General features: G+C 38.0%; 2 protein-coding genes across 3 annotated transcripts; both read right to left on the bottom strand.

Moving 5' to 3' along the window:
• Positions 1–2,599: 2,599 nt before the first annotated feature.
• Positions 2,600–12,624, bottom strand: maza (MYC-associated zinc finger protein a (purine-binding transcription factor)). Of its 2 annotated transcripts, XM_077212210.1 has the most exons (8): positions 11,574–12,624; positions 11,252–11,405; positions 9,881–10,254; positions 8,781–9,142; positions 7,493–7,556; positions 6,234–6,405; positions 4,593–5,028; positions 2,600–3,470 (listed from the first exon to the last, which is right to left on the bottom strand). In XM_077212210.1, exons 1-7 carry the CDS (start codon positions 11,607–11,609, stop codon positions 4,697–4,699), a joined length of 1,494 nt encoding a protein of 497 aa, XP_077068325.1. In that variant the 5' UTR covers positions 11,610–12,624; the 3' UTR covers positions 2,600–3,470; positions 4,593–4,696. The 2 variants fall into 2 exon arrangements, with proteins under 2 accessions (XP_077068325.1, XP_077068326.1); XM_077212211.1 differs by lacking the exon at positions 2,600–3,470 and having other exon boundaries at positions 4,677–5,028; positions 9,980–10,254; positions 11,574–11,757.
• Positions 12,625–13,107: 483 nt separating this feature from the next.
• Positions 13,108–18,931, bottom strand: cdipt (CDP-diacylglycerol--inositol 3-phosphatidyltransferase (phosphatidylinositol synthase)). The gene is made up of 6 exons (XM_077212234.1): positions 18,773–18,931; positions 17,504–17,638; positions 17,265–17,418; positions 14,497–14,578; positions 14,275–14,356; positions 13,108–14,088 (listed from the first exon to the last, which is right to left on the bottom strand). Exons 1-6 carry the CDS (start codon positions 18,813–18,815, stop codon positions 13,943–13,945), a joined length of 642 nt encoding a protein of 213 aa, XP_077068349.1. The 5' UTR covers positions 18,816–18,931; the 3' UTR covers positions 13,108–13,942.
• Positions 18,932–19,354: the final 423 nt, after the last annotated feature.

Below are 19,354 nucleotides of genomic sequence, written 5' to 3'. Positions count from 1 at the left end.
CCCGCAGATCAAGGTTTCCTCCTGCATTCCGTCGATCAAGGTCTCCTCCTGCAGCCCGCCGATCAAGGTTTCCTCCTGCAGCCCGCAGATCAAGGTTTCCTCCTGCAGCCCGCAGATCAAGGTTTCCTCCTGCAGCCCGCAGATCAAGGTTTCCTCCTGCAGCCCGCAGATCCATTTATCCTCCTCGGCCCGGCTCCTCCAGCACTGCCACAGAACCACCAACATCATCTGCGACCCCTGGCTTGAGGTCGCGTCCTTGGGGAAGGAGGCAGTCACTTTCACCTGTCCGATGTCCAGCACCACCACCAGACCAGCTGGAACAAGGATGGAAGACTGAAAATGATCCTGATGTGGCCCCCATTCCACACAGGTTTTGCCCCAGACGTGAACCTGGAGTGCAATTGGACACCTCCATAGAGCAAAGCCCCCTTGGCCTTTTCAAGCACTTTTTTAGTGCTGATTCAGTCAGGACATTGTGTGCCAACACAAACAAGCTGGCCGAGAGAAACATTGCTGCTGGGAAAAGGTACAAGTGGACCAACATCAACCCTGCGGAGATGTTCAAATTCATTGGCTTGGTTCTGTACATGGGAGTTCTAAAGCTCCCAGCAGTAAGTGACTATTGGAAGAGAAAAAACATTTTTTCTGTGAATTTTCCAAGCACTGTGATGTCAAGGGATAGGTTCTGTGCCATATCTTGGAATATCCATATGAGTGACCCAGAGGAAGGTGTTGTGAATGACCGAAAGAAGCACACTCAGCCAGATGAGTATGACACACTCTTTCGTTTGAAGCCACTGATGACTGAAATAAAGGCCGCCTGTCAGTCTGCCTACCATCCCAGGAAGCAGCTTTCCATTGATGAGAGGATGGTGGCCACCAAGGCAAGAACTGGGATGACCCAGTACATGAAGGCGAAACCCACCAAATGGGGGATAAAGCTGTTTGTGCTCGCAGACTCCAGCAACGGTTATTCCTGTGACTTCAGCATTTACACAGGTAAAAGCAGGTTGGCCTCTGGGCAAGGGCTCTCATTTGACTCTGTGGTGGAATTGATGAGGCCATCTTTCCTAGGCAGTGGTTATCACCTCTACTGTGATAATTTTTACACCAGCCCAAAACTCTTCAGGCACCTGCTGTCCCTCAATTTCGGAGCCTGTGGAACCATACGTGAAGGGAGGATGGATGCTCCAAAAACGAAACTATACCAACTGCCCAAGAAATCCCCCAGAGGAACTCTCAGGTGGATAAGAGAAGATGACCTTCTCTTCACTAAGTGGATGGACAACAGGGAGGTGGCAATGTGCAGCAGTGTCCATGTTGCTTATGATGGGGACACTGTCAAGAGGAAGCAGAAAAAGGGGGATGGATCCTGGGAGGAGATAAACATACCAGTACCAAAACCGATTGTTGATTACAACATCTACATGGGGGGTGTGGACTTATCAGACCAGCTGATCCAGTACTATTCAGTGCACCACACAACAAGAAGATGGTACAGAACCATGTTTTTTCATTTTATTGACATTGCTGTGACGAATGGCTTCATAATGTACAGAGAAATCCAAAAGCTGAGGAACACACCAGCCAACAAGCTCACCACCCACAGGGCCTACGTGGAGCAGCTCGTGGCTGAGCTGTGTGGTGTCACAGTCGGGGCTGTTCCTGTACAAAGGAGAACTGGGCATACACCTGTGCCAATCTCCACTCCAGTTACAAGGCTGAGGTGTGAGAAATGCAAGGCGGATGGGCTCCTAAGAAAAGACACCTCATGGAAGTGTAATGAGTGTGATGTGCCACTCTGCCTGCAGCCAGAGCGCAACTGCTTTCAAATGTGGCACATGTAAGAAAAGCACATCAATATTTCAACTTTCCAATGCAGTGCGCAGTGCACAGTGCCATCTAGGGGTGGTTTTTGTATATTTTGTACATATAGACTGAGAATATTCCATTCTAATGACCATTGGGTTCCCTTCATATTCTTATTTCTGTTTTGTTCACTAAAAAAGTATGGTGACTACAGTTACAGAAATGTAAATATTTCTTTTTTCTTTATATTTTTTCACCCAATTTTTTTGCAAGTGTTCTAAAGCCTTTGGGGAATTTTTTTGTTGTTGTAAAATCCTTTGTTTATGTTTCATATTTTTATTTAATAAAAACAAAAAAAATTATTTCTGTTTTTGTATTTCTTGGTGATATATCACACAATAACTCATATAATTGTCTCAAAAAGTGTATTTTCAATGCATCCACATTGTAGGTGAGAATCTATAGAATCCAGAAATATGTCTCTCTTTACTCTGCTATGAAAATTGACCATTCCAGAAGCAAAAATATCAACATAGTGCCAGGTGGCCTTAAAAACCCTTAGGGTCTTAGCGCGTTAAAACTAAAAACATATGCTAAATATATAAAATATTATGACCTATGATATTAATTGTTGTATAGTTTTAAAGGTCGAGACCTCTGAGGTGGGACATGCATTTGATGTTTTGTGCTATATTTATTTTATATTAGATCGTTTTTTAATAACATAAAATGTTATTAAAAAGATAAATGCACATACACATGATATCCTCAATAAAGCAAGCGAGACGGCAATAGTTAAATTCAGTATAATTAGGTGCATGTTCATTATACATAGATTAATTAGGATAGGAGCACATCGACACCAACACATATTGGCGTTAAACAAGCATCAACACAAACAGAATTGAAAACATAGGTTACAGATCTTATTCAATATAATCAACATTGTTACATTTGTATAACATCTTGAGTCAAAAAAATCCATATCAATGAGAAAAATATCAAAGGAGGCCATGAACAATAGACACATTTTTAGTATTCACGTATGCTATGTACATTGCAAATATAAATATTTTGTACTTGTGACCACGTTTAAATGAGAGGAAATGGCACTATATTTGATCCCCTTAAATGTTGTCATTCATGTCAAGATCATTTATGATGGAATAATCTCTTAAATTCATTTATAAAATGCACCTCTTCCTAAACTTCAAGATCATGTAGATATGAGCCATTATAATATAAGGAAATGGTTGGGATGCATAATGTGTCGATTCCTCTCAGTGCTCTACATTCCTCAACAGTGGATTTTTTTTTTAAATAATGAACTGGGACAGCACTTAATAACAGCCTACATTTAAAACCAGTGATCTCTCCAATGGGACTTTGAAGGAAAATGTAGCGACACCCAAACCAGTTGTCTATCAGATCCTCGCAGGCTCTTCTTCAAAACAACTTTAGACTGTATCCATCAGACCAGATCAAAGAATACGCTATCCAGTGAGACTTGCTGCTCGGTCTGCACATAAGTGAATCTGAAGCAGGTTCATGTTTCTTGAGTTCATTCAAAAGTCACACTTGTTTTGAGGAGAGTCGTTCATGTCTAGTACCGTGGCAGCATGATTTGAGGTGGATGGGAGGGGCAGGTTTGTATGGCAATCCTTGTGGAGTGAGAAAACAGGTGAGGTTACATCAAAAATGTGGACAATATAAATTACAAAAACAGATTTTTTTTTATCATTTAAAATTAGTACGGAGTGATATAGCTTAAAAAATACATATCAAATTATTTATTCATTTTCTCTTCAGTGGCTAGAAATGTGGGAGGTTTTATCTTTTTTAAAGATGTTTTTTGGACAATCATTTTTTGACCAGTAAAGGCATTTGAAGATGATGAATGTTTCTTGATCATCAAATCATCATCATATTAGATTGATTTCTAAAGGATCATGTGACAGACTGGAGTAATGATGCTGAAAATTCAGCTTTACCAACACAGGAATAAATTGCATTTATAACAGATTCAAACAGAAAACAGTTTTAAATTTTAAATTCTAAAATATTTCACAGTATTACTGCTTTTACTGAATTATTTATCAAATGAATGCAGACTTTGACCAAATTGTTGATTCATTTAAATTAGGGATGCACGATGCACCATATCGGTATCGGTCGATATATGATTATTTTTAATGTTATCGTTATTGGCCCAATAGGAACATTTTGCCGATATATTAAAGCCGATAAACAATGAATTATTTCCCTTTTTTACATTTATTACACTTCAGATGCGCACTGTTCACCCTGATGGTTTTGAATTGCTTGAAATATGACAGTTAAATGCAACATGTGCTGCGCAAGTCTGTCATATAGAACATTACTATTGTGTGCTTGGGACATGGATTTTAATGGTGAAACTTTTGTTTTTGTAATCAGGCTCTCAAAAATTACATCAAAATTTGGATTTAGATTTATCGGCCAATATATCGGTTTTCTTGTTTCAAACTAAAATAATCGGTATAGGCATAAATGTTCATATCGGTGCATCCCTAATTTAAATGGCAGTGTGAACTGATTCACAGAAATGAAACAAACTTAATACGAATAATAAAACATCCACTAATCGGAAGACAAGCAGAGATCATGGAATCAGTCTTTAGGAAAATGAATGGCCAAATTTAAAATTGCATTAAAATCTCTGCAACTTTCAATTATGTGGCAGCAAAATCATGGCAAATATATTGTGAATATCTGATATATCAATCTAAAATTCCTTTGCTCACCTGTCCAGCTTAGGCCCATCATCTTGCACATTTTTCTCCCCTCCCACCCATAAATCCCGCTTCATCCATCCCGCCCTCCCTCCCTCCTTGTGCTGTGCTGTGGGCTAGCTGTGGCTCTGAGGAGCAATGCTGGAGCAGTCAGTCACCAGCAGCCCAACTGTGATTGGAGTGCTGGATACAGGAGTGGCTGTGCCCACTGTCTGCACTGAACTGCTGCTGCTGCTGCTGCTGATGGGGCAAGGACCGTTGGGGTCCGTTTGGTTGGCGTGCGTGGCCATGTGACCCTGCAGCTGCGTGGGCGTCTTACAGTGTACCCCACACAGCTGGCATAACAGCACCCCGCCTGGGCCTGAGCCACGGCCGACCCCACTCTCCTTCCACTCTTGACCATGGTGCTTCTGAGCGTGGACGCGCAGGTACGTCAGTGTGGTGAAACCTAGCGGGAAACAGGGATGATTTTTTATGAAAAATGTAATTGTTGTCTCTTAGTGCTGTAAATTATACAAGGGACCTCCTAACTTTGTACATTATAAAATGATTCATTTTTAAAATGAACAACAGTGCCCAAACTATGCAGTTTAATTTTTATTTATTTAAACTCCGATGATTCATTATATATAGAACATTTGTTAGTGTTTTAAAATAATTAATTAAAAGGATCAGCTCATAAGAGTCTTTTGAGCCAAAGAGTAAGTAGCCAAATGATTCAGTCTACAGAGCCATAGTAAAATATTATGTATTAAATTGTTAATTAACAAAAGTTAAAGTCTGAATTAAATTTGATGAAATAAAAAGCCTGAAACAAAAGACAAAGACAATAAATAGTCAGCATGTCTTTCTTTTAAGATGTCACTGGCTGCCTGCAAAAACATTCAGCCAGCATAGTCCAATTCACAAGCAAATGACAGCTGTTTTTAATAAAAAGACACTCACTAAAATTATCAGGTTAAGTCAAACAAATTAAAAATAAATTATTAGGTGAAACCAGTTACTGAATTTATATCTAACTTGTCATGTTCTTGATGTTTACACTACCGTTTAAAAGTTTGAGGTCATTAGATTAAAAAAAATATATATATTTAATCAAAAGTAAAGAATTTTATAATATTTAAAAAATACAATAGATTTCTATTTCAAATAAATGCTGTTTTTTAACCTTCTATTCATCAAAGAATATCAGTTTCCACATAAATATTAAGCAGCGCCACTGTTTTCAACATTAATAATAATAATTAAAGTTTCTTGAGCAGCAAATCATCATATTAGAATGATTTCTGCAGGATCATGTTACACCGAAGACTGGAGTAATTAAAAATTCAGCTTTGCATCACAGGAATAAATTACATTTTAAAATATATTAAAATAGAAAACGGTTCATTTAAATTGCAATATTCCACAATATTACTGTTTTATATTCGGTCAAATATTACTAAATTTATGATCAAATAAATGCAGAGAATAAGAGACTTCTTTCAAAAACATAAAAAAATGTACTGACACCAAACGTTTGAACAGCAGTGTGTATTACATCATATTTAAAGATAAACATTCAAAAAAAATTTAAATAAATAAGTTAATTAAATAAACAGATTATAATATAATAATAAAAGGTAACCACAAATGAAATAATCAATGACTCACTGCGGTTGCAGAGGTGGCAGATGTGATGCTGTGATTGGTTGTGGACCCTCATATGATCTGTGATGTAAGCAGGGGAGAGAAGTTTCCCACAGATGTGGCAGGGAACCTTGTCCTCGTGTCTGATCATATGAGCTCGTAACCGGTCTTTAGTAGCGAACGCGGATTCGCAGGTCTGCACAAACAAAAACACGGTTCATCAAACACAATCTTCATTATGGTATTCCAGCTCTATCCCCATTCGCCTTCATCACGCACATCATGACTCATCCTCGACACACACACACTGCCAGACACATATGGCTGCAGCCCACATACACGTCTTCACACATGAGCAGAGAAGCACATGCAAGAGCTCTGCAATACTGTAATAAAACGGCCTGAAGTTTGATAAAGAGCCAAAACAAACAAGGCAGGATAATTTAAAATAATATTCGGGTCCAAGGCTTTCCAAAGCTACATTTATTTGATCAAAAATACAAAACATTGATATTGTGAAATAATTTTACAATTAAAAAAATAAATAATTCTATTTGAATATATATTTTAAAACGTAAATAATTCCTGTGAAGCAAAACTGAATTTTCAGGATCATTACTCCAGTCCTCAGTGTCACATGACCCTTCAAAAATCATTCTAAGATTTGGTGCTAGCTAAAGAACCATTTTTCTTTTATAATCAATGTTGAAAACACTTGTGATGCTTAATATTTTTGTGGAAAATTTACATATTTCTTTCAGGATTCTTTTATGAAAAGAAAGTTAAAATAAACAAGTATTACATTTTTTTTTTTTGTAAAAAAGCTTTTTCTTTTACTTCTGATCAATTTAATGCTGAATAAAAGTATTAATTTCTTTCCTAAAAAAATGTGAGTGAAGGTTATTTTAAATTGTAGTATTATTTAATATTGTTTACAATAATACTGTTTTTACTGTATAACTGGTCAAATAAATGCAGCCTTGGTGAAAATAAGAGACTTCTTTTAAAAACATATAACAATTTAACTGACCTCAAACTTTTGAACAGTAGTTTAATATTACAGCATAGTTAAAGATACACATTCACAAAAGTGTTTTGTTTAATAAATAAATGATAATAATAAAAGATAACAGGAGATCAAAGTAAAGAAATGAACACTTTTTTTTGTTTTAAAGTCTGAGGAAAAATAGAGGTAATCAAAGGCACATCTTTCTCAGAGTAAGAGAAAGAAAAATAGAGAGAGGAAGACAGAGACTAGAAGAGTAGAGCTGTATCTGTATTACCGGACATTTGAAGGGTCTTTCTGTAGAGTGCACCTGTCGCACATGACTGTTAAGATGGTCAGGCCTGGAGGAGACAGAGAGAGGGCTCAGCCAAAGAATACAATACGCACAAAACCACAGTAACCAGCAGAGACCCTTGTGTGTGTGTGTGTGTGTGTGTGTGTGTGTGTGTGTGTGTGTGTGTGTGTGTGTGTGTGTGTGTGTGTGTGTGTGTGTGTGTGTGTGTGTGTGTGTGTGTGTGTGTGTGTGTGTGTGTGTGTGTGTGTGTGTGTGTGTGTGTGCGTGCGTGCTGCACTTCATCTCTATATGAACTAGAGGAGGGTCAGCAGAGATCTGTCTGTAGCATCAGGGCTCCTTTAAAACAGCAGGATGTCATGGGTTGCACAGTTGTTTTTGTTAATATACATATTTTCATGTAGCAGATGCTATTAACCAAACCATCTTACATTCAAAAGTAAATCTTTTTTTGAGTATTTTTTTTCCAGGACTCTAAAAATACATTTCTAGAACTAGAAATGTTTTGTAACATTCTATTTTCAGAAATCATTCTAATATACTGATTTGATACTCAGTTATTGTCAATTATGAAAACAGTTGTGCTGCTTAATATTTTTACTTATATTTTCAGGATTTATTGATGAATAAAAAGTTAAAAAGAACAGAATATATTTCAAATAGAAATATTGATATCATCATAATATTTGAATGATTTCAGAAGGATCATGTGACACTGAAGACTGGAATAATGATGCTGAAAATTCAGCTTTGCATCACAGGAATAGATTACATTTTAAAGTATATTAAAATAGAAAAACGTTATTTTAAATTGTAATAATATTTCACAATATTACTGTTTTTTCTGTATTTTTGATCAAATAAATGCAGGCTTGATGAGAGACTTCTTTCAAAAACATTAAAAATAGTAATGTTACTTTATAGGTCTAAGGTCAAGTGAAAATGAGACCAGGCTAAATAATTGTTTTTATTATTGGCTCGACTTACTGTAGTGCTCTGCATATGGATGTAGATGTGTGTTGAAATATATGAGACAGATTGATAAATACAGACAGGTCATTTTTTCCTCATCACTAACCAATTTTCAGTCTCAAATTAGTAATTAGGTCATTTCTCCATAGCTTTCAGTTGTCAGAACTGCAGTATAATGCTCACTGTTGAAACCTGCTGTGGATTGGCCTGATACACAGTTTGTCCTCATAATCTCAGCTCACTGATGGATGAAGTATGTTTATGCAACTAGTGTGCAGGTGAGCAAAGCTTTTCCTCTTACCGTGAGAAGCCCTTGGCGCAGTGCGGACACACGTAGGGTTTCTCCACTCCTCCCTGGTGTGACCGAACATGATAACTCATTCGATCCTTTCTCTTAAACCGCTGTTGGCAGATTGGACAGGAATACGGCTTCTCATCCGAATGGGACAACCGATGCCGGTTAAGATGGTACACGTCCCTGAACGCCTTCCCACATGCCTCACAGGCATGGTTCTTCCTGACTGGATTGGGGTTAGGGCTGGGGTTGGGATTGGGATTAGGATTGGGAGTTGGATTGATGGGTAACGGGTTTGTTATTGGGATGGATATTTGAATCGGGGTGGGATTACTTAGGTTATCATTGATGTTGCAGTTTGGTGCAGCCTGAAAAACAGAAAAACAGAATTTCAGATTTTATGGCACTGACGTTTTTGTGTTTAGAGCCACAGCAAATCTTTCAGCGTCTTCTGGGTACAACAAGCACAATTTTTGCTGACCTTCTAACCAACTGACTGTAAGTGTTGAACAAATGAGGTGAGAGCAGGTATGAGACCATGTTACACAACTGCTGACGCCTTAGCCTGATTTTTGCAGAGTCTTGGGAATTGGGAGGTAGAATGTTTAAAACTGACTATTTTAGTTCATTACGGGAAAGAAAAAATGATTAAATAATGTTAAATGGCACTTTCCATGAATAGTATACAAATTAGTGTCCCATTTACTACTGGAGAGTCATAAATGTCATATTTTTGTGTCATGAGACATGATAGGTAAAACAATTAATCTAAAATTAGCCATTCAACCCTTAAGGCTGGAATAACTGAAACTGGTTGCAATAATGTAAAACCTCATATAAAATGAATTGAAAAATAAAACAGCTCATATCAAATCTAGCTTGACCTACTGTGTTTGACGATCAACCTTTTCTATATGTTAAGCACCTTGTTCCGCTAACCATTTGTTTCCATTTTTTTAATTTAAGACCCTATTTTTTAATTTATGAAAAGTGCCTATAGAGTTAAAAATGAGAGACAATGGCATGAGGGGAAAAGTCAAAGCAAGAACAAGGGAAGTGCAGCAAAGGTATGCAAAGTATTAACCAAAGACACAAATCAACCCAACCTGCACCATTGTCCCAGTAACCACCACTGCAGTAGGAAGGGGCTGGTTCACTGTCATGGCAACCGTTGCCGGGGCGATAGATACGGCAACTGTTTCTACCTGCTGATTGCAGATTGGGGAAGGATGGACCATGGGGTCGACTGCCGTGGGTATGGAGGCAGGTATAGACAGCTGGAGGAGAGAAAGGGGGATGGTCTGCCTCTCCAATCGTGCTACAGCCTTCCCTCCGTCTATTTTCTCTCTAGCGGCTCTGTCCTTCATCTTCACTCCAGTGTGGACAGACTGGTGACGCCGCAGGTTGTAGCTGTTCTTAAACTGCTTATTACATATGGAGCAGATGTGTGCAGGCCGGGCTGGTCGCGTGACTGGCTTCACTGGGAAAGAGAAGGTTAAAGGACACTTTCAGTATGCTATGCATACACAGGTGTAGTCTATTTGTTGAAAACAAACACCTAGGGTAGGATTAGGAAGGAATTCAAAAACATACTATGCTCCTTTCAAAGTTCCTACTTAAGAGCTTAGAGGCAGTAATTACAAAAAGAAATGAAATCACATGGGCAATTTTTTTCTCCAGTTTCTTTTTCTCCACTTACTGACAAAAACTGGATGGAATTTTTGTTGTTGTTGCACTAATGCATCAACTTAAGTGCAAAAAATGCTTTATCTATGTATTTTATCATTCTCTTGCTTTTAGAGTATTTTCAACAAATGGATTAGAAAAAGATTCGCAGTACAGACTTCAAAGACTGAACCAAACCAACCAGCTCCAGTTCCCTGTTAAAATCACGTTCTATGAGTAAAAATCTAAAAACTATGATTTTATTCTTATTCATTTATCAGTTTTATTTTTATACATTTTTGTATGTCAGCTTTTGCCAACATTTCTTTACCTTTAATTATTTCATCTAATGTATATATATATATTCATTTTTTTATGTTTTATTTTTATTTCAATTACCAATTTTTTACATAGTTTTAATTAACAAAAAAGACATTGATTTGAACGTTTTGGAGAAGATATCAGTCCAGATCTTGAATTAGCTTTGCTTGGGTGTTCTGACCCTAAATTGGCATTAACACATTCTCAGCAACTGTCTCTTATGTTTGTTATGGAGGTGGTGGCTAAAGGGTGATTAATTTCCTTATGGAGAAAATGATTTACTGCCGGAACCCAACTGTAGCACTCTATAGGAGAGAGAAATCGTGCAGGCATCCTTAATAATATTCCAACCCTTTGCAAATAAATGGATCCATCAGCATTCTCACCCATTTACATTATTCTCCAATCTCCGGCAGCCACTAAAGTCACAACTACAAACAGTCTAACCTCGTTTTCTCCCTTCCCACCGTCCTCTTTTGCACCTCCCTCACCCGGTACAGGTTCCTCATTCAGCGCTGCTGTGTCCACCGTGGATGGGGGCGGGGCTATGTGCTCAGGGGGCGGGTCCTGAGCGGGATCCGTGAGCTCCGGGAGAAGATCTGATTGGAGGGTCGCGTCAGTTTGGGACTGTGAAGGCGGAGTTGTCTGTGAGAAGGGGCAAAATCACAGATTTTAAACATTCTTTTGCCTTAACTTGTGAATGAAAGTACACCGGTGCCATTATGGACAAATGCTAACTATTATGACATGAATTTTAATTAAATAACAAAATAGATATTCACATGATTATATGACATATGATCGTTGTCTTACCTGAAAGAGGAAATTGCTCCAAGCTGCATCCATCATGACGTGTAGAACAGGACAGATGCTGTTTGAAATCAACTAGTCGATTTTTCTCCCACAACGAACGACTTCTTCCACTATTTTGTCATATGTATATATGCTTTGTATTTAAAATGTAAAACTACCATATGTATGAAGACATGTTATTGAAATGTAAAAAGTGAAAAATGCAAATTACTCTGACACTCATAAATTAATATCCATTTACCCTATTTCAAAATACTAAAAAACATTAAGAAATGACAGCTGTCAGTCACAGTCCATGTTATTAACACCTCATTGCTACATAACAGTGTCCAATCATGCTTAAAATTTAATATAAAATGAATTGCTGCATTTTATGTTTTCTTGTTAATTAGACCGATGTGCAATAATTCATGCAAAGATGATACAATTACAATGGCAGTTTAATGTTTCATTTGCTCTCAGCGGTAGCATAGCGTTGGTAAAAATATTTCCATCATTTTTTTTTATTATAAGATTCTCCATCCAGGCCCCGAGCGGCATCTGCGCGAGCCTCGGCGTTGCGTTAAATCTCATTCGTGTCTGGCGAGCGGTTCACCGGTCGTCGTCCATGGCTCCGCCTCGGCATTTCAATCGAGAGGATGACATTTTTTTCCTTTTTTTCCCCTACAATACTCTCACCCTCCCACCCTCGCTCTTTCTTCCTTTTCTTTTTTTATCCCGTCTTCTCTGCCCCGCTATCTCTCCCCCACCGCCGTGTCCCCCTTGTTTTAAAGGGATAGTATATTTTGAGTGAACACCCCCTCTTGTGTCTTCGTCCCCTCCTCCACGCGATGCTCTCGAGCGCGGTGTCGTCCTCTCGCGCCCCTTCGGCGTTTGTGTTCGGCCGACGCAAATTACAGCATAAACATCGAGTTCAGTTAAAAGAAACCATCAGCGCATTCTTCTCTAAAACCTAAGTCTACAACACAAAGATTATCTGTAGTAGACAACTGGATGTTCGTATGGGGGGAAAATGTCGCAGGTCCTTAAAGGCAAAGACGCACGCAGACGCAGCTGCGGTAATAAGCGGCTCCAGATCACTGCCGATAATAATTGTAAACGCCCAATGGGATTAAAACACATATATCAGACACACTCCCAACCAAAGTTTTTTTGGTTCCCAGTGCAATATTATTTTTCTCTCGGAACGGCGCTTTTTCAGACGCATTTCTTACTGGAAATAGAACGTTTATTTTAGGCTGTGCACGTCACGGTTCAGAGAACGTTCCTTAAACGTTCACTGAACATTACACCAGCAACATAAATGCTGACTTGTTTGCATACTTTGTTGTAGTCATGAAACATACCAAAAACATCATCAAACAATATGTTGGATTAAATTATAAATGCTCTTGAAACTCAGCAAAAGGAAACCGTACACACTAATATAGGGAGCGTTTTGTGTTTGCTGGGCTGAAAGGAATATAATCAGATCAGTAACAGCTACAGGGCTGTTGTAATTGAAATAAATAAATGAAGAAATAACAGCTGCATCTTGGTGTCAGGATAACTTTATTGTTAAATCACCTGTTACAGTACAAAATACTTTTCTCCACAATCATATAACTCCCATAATTCTGATCATTTATCTAACAACAGCTCTAAAACAGTATGTCTACTCCTCTACCACAACCCAATAATACATTCAGAAGGCTTTGGACAAAATTAATGGCAGAGCCACTTGTATAATATACTAATGGCTTCACACTGTTCAAACTAATATTCAAACAGATAAATGTTCTTTGATAGACCTGCAACGAAAACACAAAAGTCTAATAAAAAACAGGCTCATTTACAGACAGTTCAGTTCATAATTAAACACCACACAACTAATGATAAAACAAACAACAAATACAGTGACACTCAAGTGACTTTCAGTTGAAGTGTGGAATGTGTCTGTCTTTTAAGTGAACGCTGTTTAAAAGCAACATTTCCAAATAGCAGAGCAATTCTAAATCCTATTAACATTATGCATGATTATTCAATTAACAAATAAAACCAAACAAATAAATAAAAAATAATATGATGACACCCCAAAGATGACATAAATATGGTACACTCATAGTGCAACTAGTTCCATCAACAGCAATGGGAAACTATTACAACTACAGGAATATGGATGAAACTCGTAAGGTATTTCCCCTGGTATCATACCATTGATAATCTATAAATTCAAATAAATATAAATGCTCAGTGAGGCTTTGCAAGGTCCCATGATTGATTTCCACAAACTCATCCTCATATATACTTGCCGATGTTCTCATAACACCTTTTCTGCTCATCATCTTCGCTCTGCCTTTGTCTGTTTTCTTTGTGCATCCTCTCATCTATCATTGTGCTTTGCTCCGCTCTTTCTCACGGTCAGCCACATCGATAGCAGCCATGTTGCGGGAGGCGGTGATGAGGTGGAGGAGACTTATGCCAGACTTCAGCAGAGAGACCACGGCACAAACTCCCAGCAGCCATTGCAGCCACACTGGACAAAAAGAGAGAAGTCATTCAAAAATATGATGGAACCAATACTTTAGTCAAATGTAATCTGTGTCCTTTAACTTTGTTGTAGTGTGTACATATGAATTTAACACTACTTCAATGAATAAAACTAGTGAATAGTGAAGTAATAATAAAGCAAGACAGTCAGAAAGAGCCTGCTGATTCTCACCCTGGGGTTCCTCGATGTAGTACATTATGTAAAGCAGACAGAAGAACAGTTCATTCCCCATACACATAAAAAACAGCACCGGCTGTGGAAAAAACACAGATGTCAGAACAGCCAGTACATTTCAACTTCTTCACTAGATATGCATACTTTAAGAACAACCCATTAAGCTTTTGATGGGAGTTCCTGACTGTGTGAGTGAATGAGCGTGAGTGAGGATGTTACCCTGGATGTGTAGTAGAGTCGTAAGATGGGGTTTCCAGAGAGGTCAATGGTTTTGTGACTAGTTGCTCCCTTCATCATGGAACTGGAAGAAAAAAAAACAGAAAAAAAGACACCCATATTATTAAAACTATTTATGTAGGTCACAGAAATACTTCAATTAAATACAATACATTTAAATATTATATTATAAAATTGGATTCTAGAGGTCTGTGGAGATCAATGAAAGTTTTTTTATTATTAGTTCTGACTATTTGTATCTACATTCATATTCTAATGTTCTGAAATGCATTACCTAATCTATTAGTGTTGGTTATTGATTTTGAGAACTAAGAGAAAGAAGAAAAATCACAGCCAGTAATAGATAAGGCTTTCATTTCCATTTCATGCTAACTTTAACAATGATTTATGCATAGGTACATTTACTATAAAATGCATAAATAAATTAAATAATGAAGCTGAATGCTAGGGGTCAGCGGAGATGCATTTTGTACTCTAAGATAAGATGTATAAAATAATGTCTGATTATTTGAAATTAACATTAACCAATATTCTGATATGCATCAAATAAATTACTGATTTTAATAAGGATTTATATAAATGGTTACAATGTAAATCTAAATCTTTTTAATACTGGGGGTCTAGAGGTATAATTCTTCCAATAAATGTGAGAGAATGTGCTTTCAAATATAGCTCAAGACTTTTTAAACAATAAAACTGCAATTGTCAGTAGTATTATATAAGTAATGGAGGTGTATTTCATTTGGAAATTTCACAGGAATGAAAGCAGACAGCAAATTAGCAATTAAACAAGTGTAGCGTGCATCAGAGAGCTATGTGCGGGGGTTGCAGTGGAGTCCCATGTTGCACAAGTGAACAGTGCCAGTCTAGACAAATGACTATGTAGCCTATGCCTATGTGTACCAGCTTGGGGTGAGATCATCTGTAATCATGAAGAGAGATTTCTAAGCCTCTAAGTACGGTCTTAAATCAACTGCTTTATGCATGCACATATCAGTTGGTGCTTATAGGCCACGTACACACTGTAAAGTTTCAGGAGGGAATAGCATAAATTTAGGAGTTAATCCCCTAAATTATTGTTTGTGCATGTATGGAACACAACTCGCTCCCAAAATAGCAATGCTTGACACATCGGTAACCATAGCAATGTTCTGGCCTCTCACGCATTTGGTATCTACTAACGTATTTTTGACCAAGATAATATTACAGCTGTCAAAGACTTAAAGGGTTAGTCCACCCAAAAATGAAAATTCTGTCAGTATTTACTCACCCTCATGTTGTTCCAACCCCGTAAGACCTTCGTTCATCTTCGGAACACGAATTAAGATATTTTTGATTAAATCTGAGAGCTGGATCACTCCTCCATACTAGTCCATAGGCTTCTTCAGGGATTGAAACTGGCCAGCCCGGAAAAGTTATTAAAGACATTGTTAAAATAGTCAAAGTGACTACAGTGGCTCAATCTTAAGTTTATCAAACGACGAGAATACTTTTTGTGCGCAAAAAAACACAAAAATAACGACTTTATTTCAACTATTCATTTCTTTCTCTGTGGGCCTCGAGTCAGTTAACTAGTGTAATAGCGTAAGCTTCTGTTGTTGTACGTCACACGCATCACCCACATGGCCAGCGACGGCCAATAGTGAGCATACTAAGTTAACTGACTAGAGGCCAACAGAGAAGGAAATGAATAGTTGAAATAGAGTCGTTATTTTTGTTTGTTTTTGCGCACAAAAAGTATTCTCGTCGCTTGATACACTTAAGATTGAGCCACTGTAGTCACTTGGACTATTTTAACGATGTCTTTAATAACTTTTCGGGGAACAAGTGTCAATCCCTTAAGAAGCCTATGGAGGAGTGATCCAGCTCTCAGATTTCATCAAAAATATCTTAATTCATGTTCCGAAGATGAACGAAGGTCTTACGGGGTTGTAACAACATGAGGGTGAGTAAATACTGACAGAATTTTCATTTTTGGGTGAACTATCCCTTTAATTTTAACCAAACCACCATTGACAGAGTGTTTTGTTTATGCTTGGAAGGGTGCTTCGCAGAGCACGCTCTTGAAGTGTTGCCATGTCCTCTTATTATAAGAGTTTTTGGGCTTTTTCTTTAGGATTTTTCCACTGATATTTGGATAATTAATCATTGCAATAATTGCAAAAAATAAGCTCTGTGACCAACAAAAGTTCATGATTCTTACACATTTTGTTCATTATGATAATAAATAAACCCAACTTTTATGAATTTTGAAGCATTAATAAAATCGGCAGAAGTGAAAAGCTAATGTTAAGCTATAAACAAACTACAACACAATGGTATAACTTCATTGTCTTCACTAAGTGTCCAACAACTCTTTCAGTTTTTATTTAAAATCTACAAGCTGGAAAGTTTGAGTTAAAAAAGATAGCAAGAACGTGATTATAAACACAACAAGCCTGAAAAAGCAGACTATTGAGTAGATGTGTTTTCCTGTTCAGCATGATGACATTTAATGTCCCCGACAACCTCTGTAGCCACATTTAGCCACTTGTCAGCAACTGCCTTTTTCAAATGACGTAAAAGAGTTAAAAAAAATCACGTGTGGTGTATTACTTATGCATTTTTTGTCGTATAAAATGTGAAAATATCTTGAGCTTATGTCAACCACAGACCTTATTTCAAGCTTTTCACCCAAAAAATAATTTAAAAATGCATTGCTTTTTAGGACTACTGCCTAATGCCTTAATTGGATAAAATATTGAACACACCTGTGGAGGTGCAGCCAGTGGCTGGCCACGTCCAAACACATGCTGAGCTGAAACAGGAAAGTGTAGGACGGGTACAGCAGTGCCAGATTCACCAGCAAACACATGGTGGCACAACGGTCAGTCAACATGTCCAGCATGGCACCAAACTTTGTACCTAAGGAAAAGGCAGGGATGGGTACAAAGGGTAAGCAAAGCACAAACAGAGGAATAACGTATAACAGAGAGCTGCGGATCACTACCTTGATTAAGAGCACGGGCTGCATGTCCATCGAAGGCATCCAACAGGGCACTCAGTAAGTAACAAAACACAGCCGGACCCGGGCAGCAGGGCATCAAGTAGAAGGATATCAGAGCCAGTACAATACGGGCATATCCTATTGAAAGTGTGGAAAAGACTCAAAGAAAGCATATGAAAAGGAAGAGTACATTCACACGGGCACTATGAATTAATGTCGGCATAAAACGGAAGTAGCTATAGTCTTTTCTACCCTATCGCGATGTATGTATATGAGTGATACGGCTTCTTGAACAAGAAAAAAATGTAGGGTGGGTATTTATTAGATCGTTGTGGTTTGCTATTTTTGTGATATAATGTAAGTGACAGGTTGTCCCGCTCACGCGTCAAAAAACTTCAGAGAAGAGATGTCTGCAAGAGGGAAAGGAAGTAATATTGATAGTTGTTTTTGAGATGTGTGCATTGCACTCAAAAGTGGAGGCAGATAGAAGTTATTCCCATTTTGAAAAAGCGTCCCATTCAACCTGTATTTACTCTATATGCAGAATTTAAAGTGCCCCAATTATGTGCCACTACAAAACCACTTTAATCATAATATACACTGCAGCATCACCTCTTTTCGCAATGTGTCTGAAACGGTTCGATAAAGGATTCAGTCTCTCTAAACTCGTCTGCTCTGACTGGTCAGATGGTGAAATAGGAAAAGGCATAATGGGGCAAATTTTAAGCAGACTGAATAATTGGAGAAGTCCTGCAAATGTCACCAGAGAGAAGTCTGTCGTTTTCACTCTAAAGTCCAGTTATGACATTTTTAATAAACCTTATGAGGTCAAATTAGAAAGAAAAAAGAAACATGCACACGGATTAAATTGTTCACATCATGCATATATAAAATAGGGTGAATTTGTGTTTCATGTCGACTTTAAATCTTTTATACTACATTGACAGTACTATTAGTGGATGAATGTGCCATATTAAACGAGCTTCACTCAGTCTAGTCTAACGTTAGTGCATTACAGTGACAGCCTATATAGCATTATGTCAAACATCCGCAGGAAGTCAGAAGTCAAAACAACCGCTGTAAAACACAACGATCATGCAGACTAGACGCTAGTACAGTCTTACAGACTCTACGCATATTTAAACAAAACATCCGCGACCTTTATATACATATGTTTTTAACGAAATAACTATTATCAGTCAGGCAGCCGCGGTGAAACGTGCGCCGAACTCTGTCGCGCGCTGACGATCCGCACTCGTTCGATTGACTCACCAATCAAATTCGGGACGAACAGAAATATATTTTCTTCGGTCATGGTAACGAGTGCTTTTATTTGGACGGATCCCTGAAAATTCTCTTCTAGGTTTCTATTTCCCTGTAGTTGAGCAGGGCGCTTGACGTCATGTAGGCGCGCACGCCGTCAAAGGAATCCTCCCCTTTAATTGGCACGCGCTCTATCCTCGGTGACACCAAAAGCATCACGTGCCACGGCTGACCCCAAATCAGCTGTGTCCCTGACAGCACTTTGAGTATGACAGTGGTATAACGGCAATGAAAACATTTAGTACAGCATTAGTTTTTTTTTTTTTATAGCATATTATACATTTCCACCGTAGTACTGTCTTACTTTCATCATTTTGATCTAGAGTCTCGTCTATTAACAAGGCGATTGCCGAAATACACTGTAAAAAGAAAAACCCGTTCAATTTGCCGAAAAATAGAACACGGAAGCAAAATTTTAGGTTTTATAGATTATATAGAAGCATTTTTAGTCTTTTACCGTTAAAATCTCGATCTTTTTTTTTTTTACAGTGTACAGTCAGTCGGTCATTATCACTAAATAAATACGCATAT

The sequence above is a fragment of the Siphateles boraxobius genome, unplaced genomic scaffold, assembly GCF_051911475.1.
Source record: "Siphateles boraxobius isolate OS27281-9 unplaced genomic scaffold, OSU_SipBor_1 66, whole genome shotgun sequence".
In the NCBI taxonomy this organism is placed as follows: domain Eukaryota; kingdom Metazoa; phylum Chordata; class Actinopteri; order Cypriniformes; family Leuciscidae; genus Siphateles; species Siphateles boraxobius.
This window is presented reverse-complemented; position numbering and strand designations above follow the sequence as displayed.

What these genes read in the sequence shown, in the direction of transcription:
- maza (XM_077212210.1), bottom strand. Translation starts at nt 11,609, where the DNA reads ATGATGGATGCAGCTTGGAGCAATTTCCTCTTTCAG. An exon ending in GAATGAGGAACCTGTACCGG is followed by an intron (nt 10,255 to 11,251) that starts GTGAGGGAGGTG and finishes TCTCTTTCCCAG; the next exon opens with TGAAGCCAGTCACGCGACCA. An exon ending in TGCGCCAAGGGCTTCTCACG is followed by an intron (nt 7,557 to 8,780) that starts GTAAGAGGAAAA and finishes TGTCTCCTCCAG; the next exon opens with GCCTGACCATCTTAACAGTC.
- cdipt (XM_077212234.1), bottom strand. Translation starts at nt 18,815, where the DNA reads ATGACCGAAGAAAATATATTTCTGTTCGTCCCGAATTTGATTG. An exon ending in GACTCTACTACACATCCAGG is followed by an intron (nt 14,357 to 14,496) that starts GTAACATCCTCA and finishes TTTTTTCCACAG; the next exon opens with CCGGTGCTGTTTTTTATGTG. An exon ending in CTACATCGAGGAACCCCAGG is followed by an intron (nt 14,089 to 14,274) that starts GTGAGAATCAGC and finishes CTTTTTGTCCAG; the next exon opens with TGTGGCTGCAATGGCTGCTG.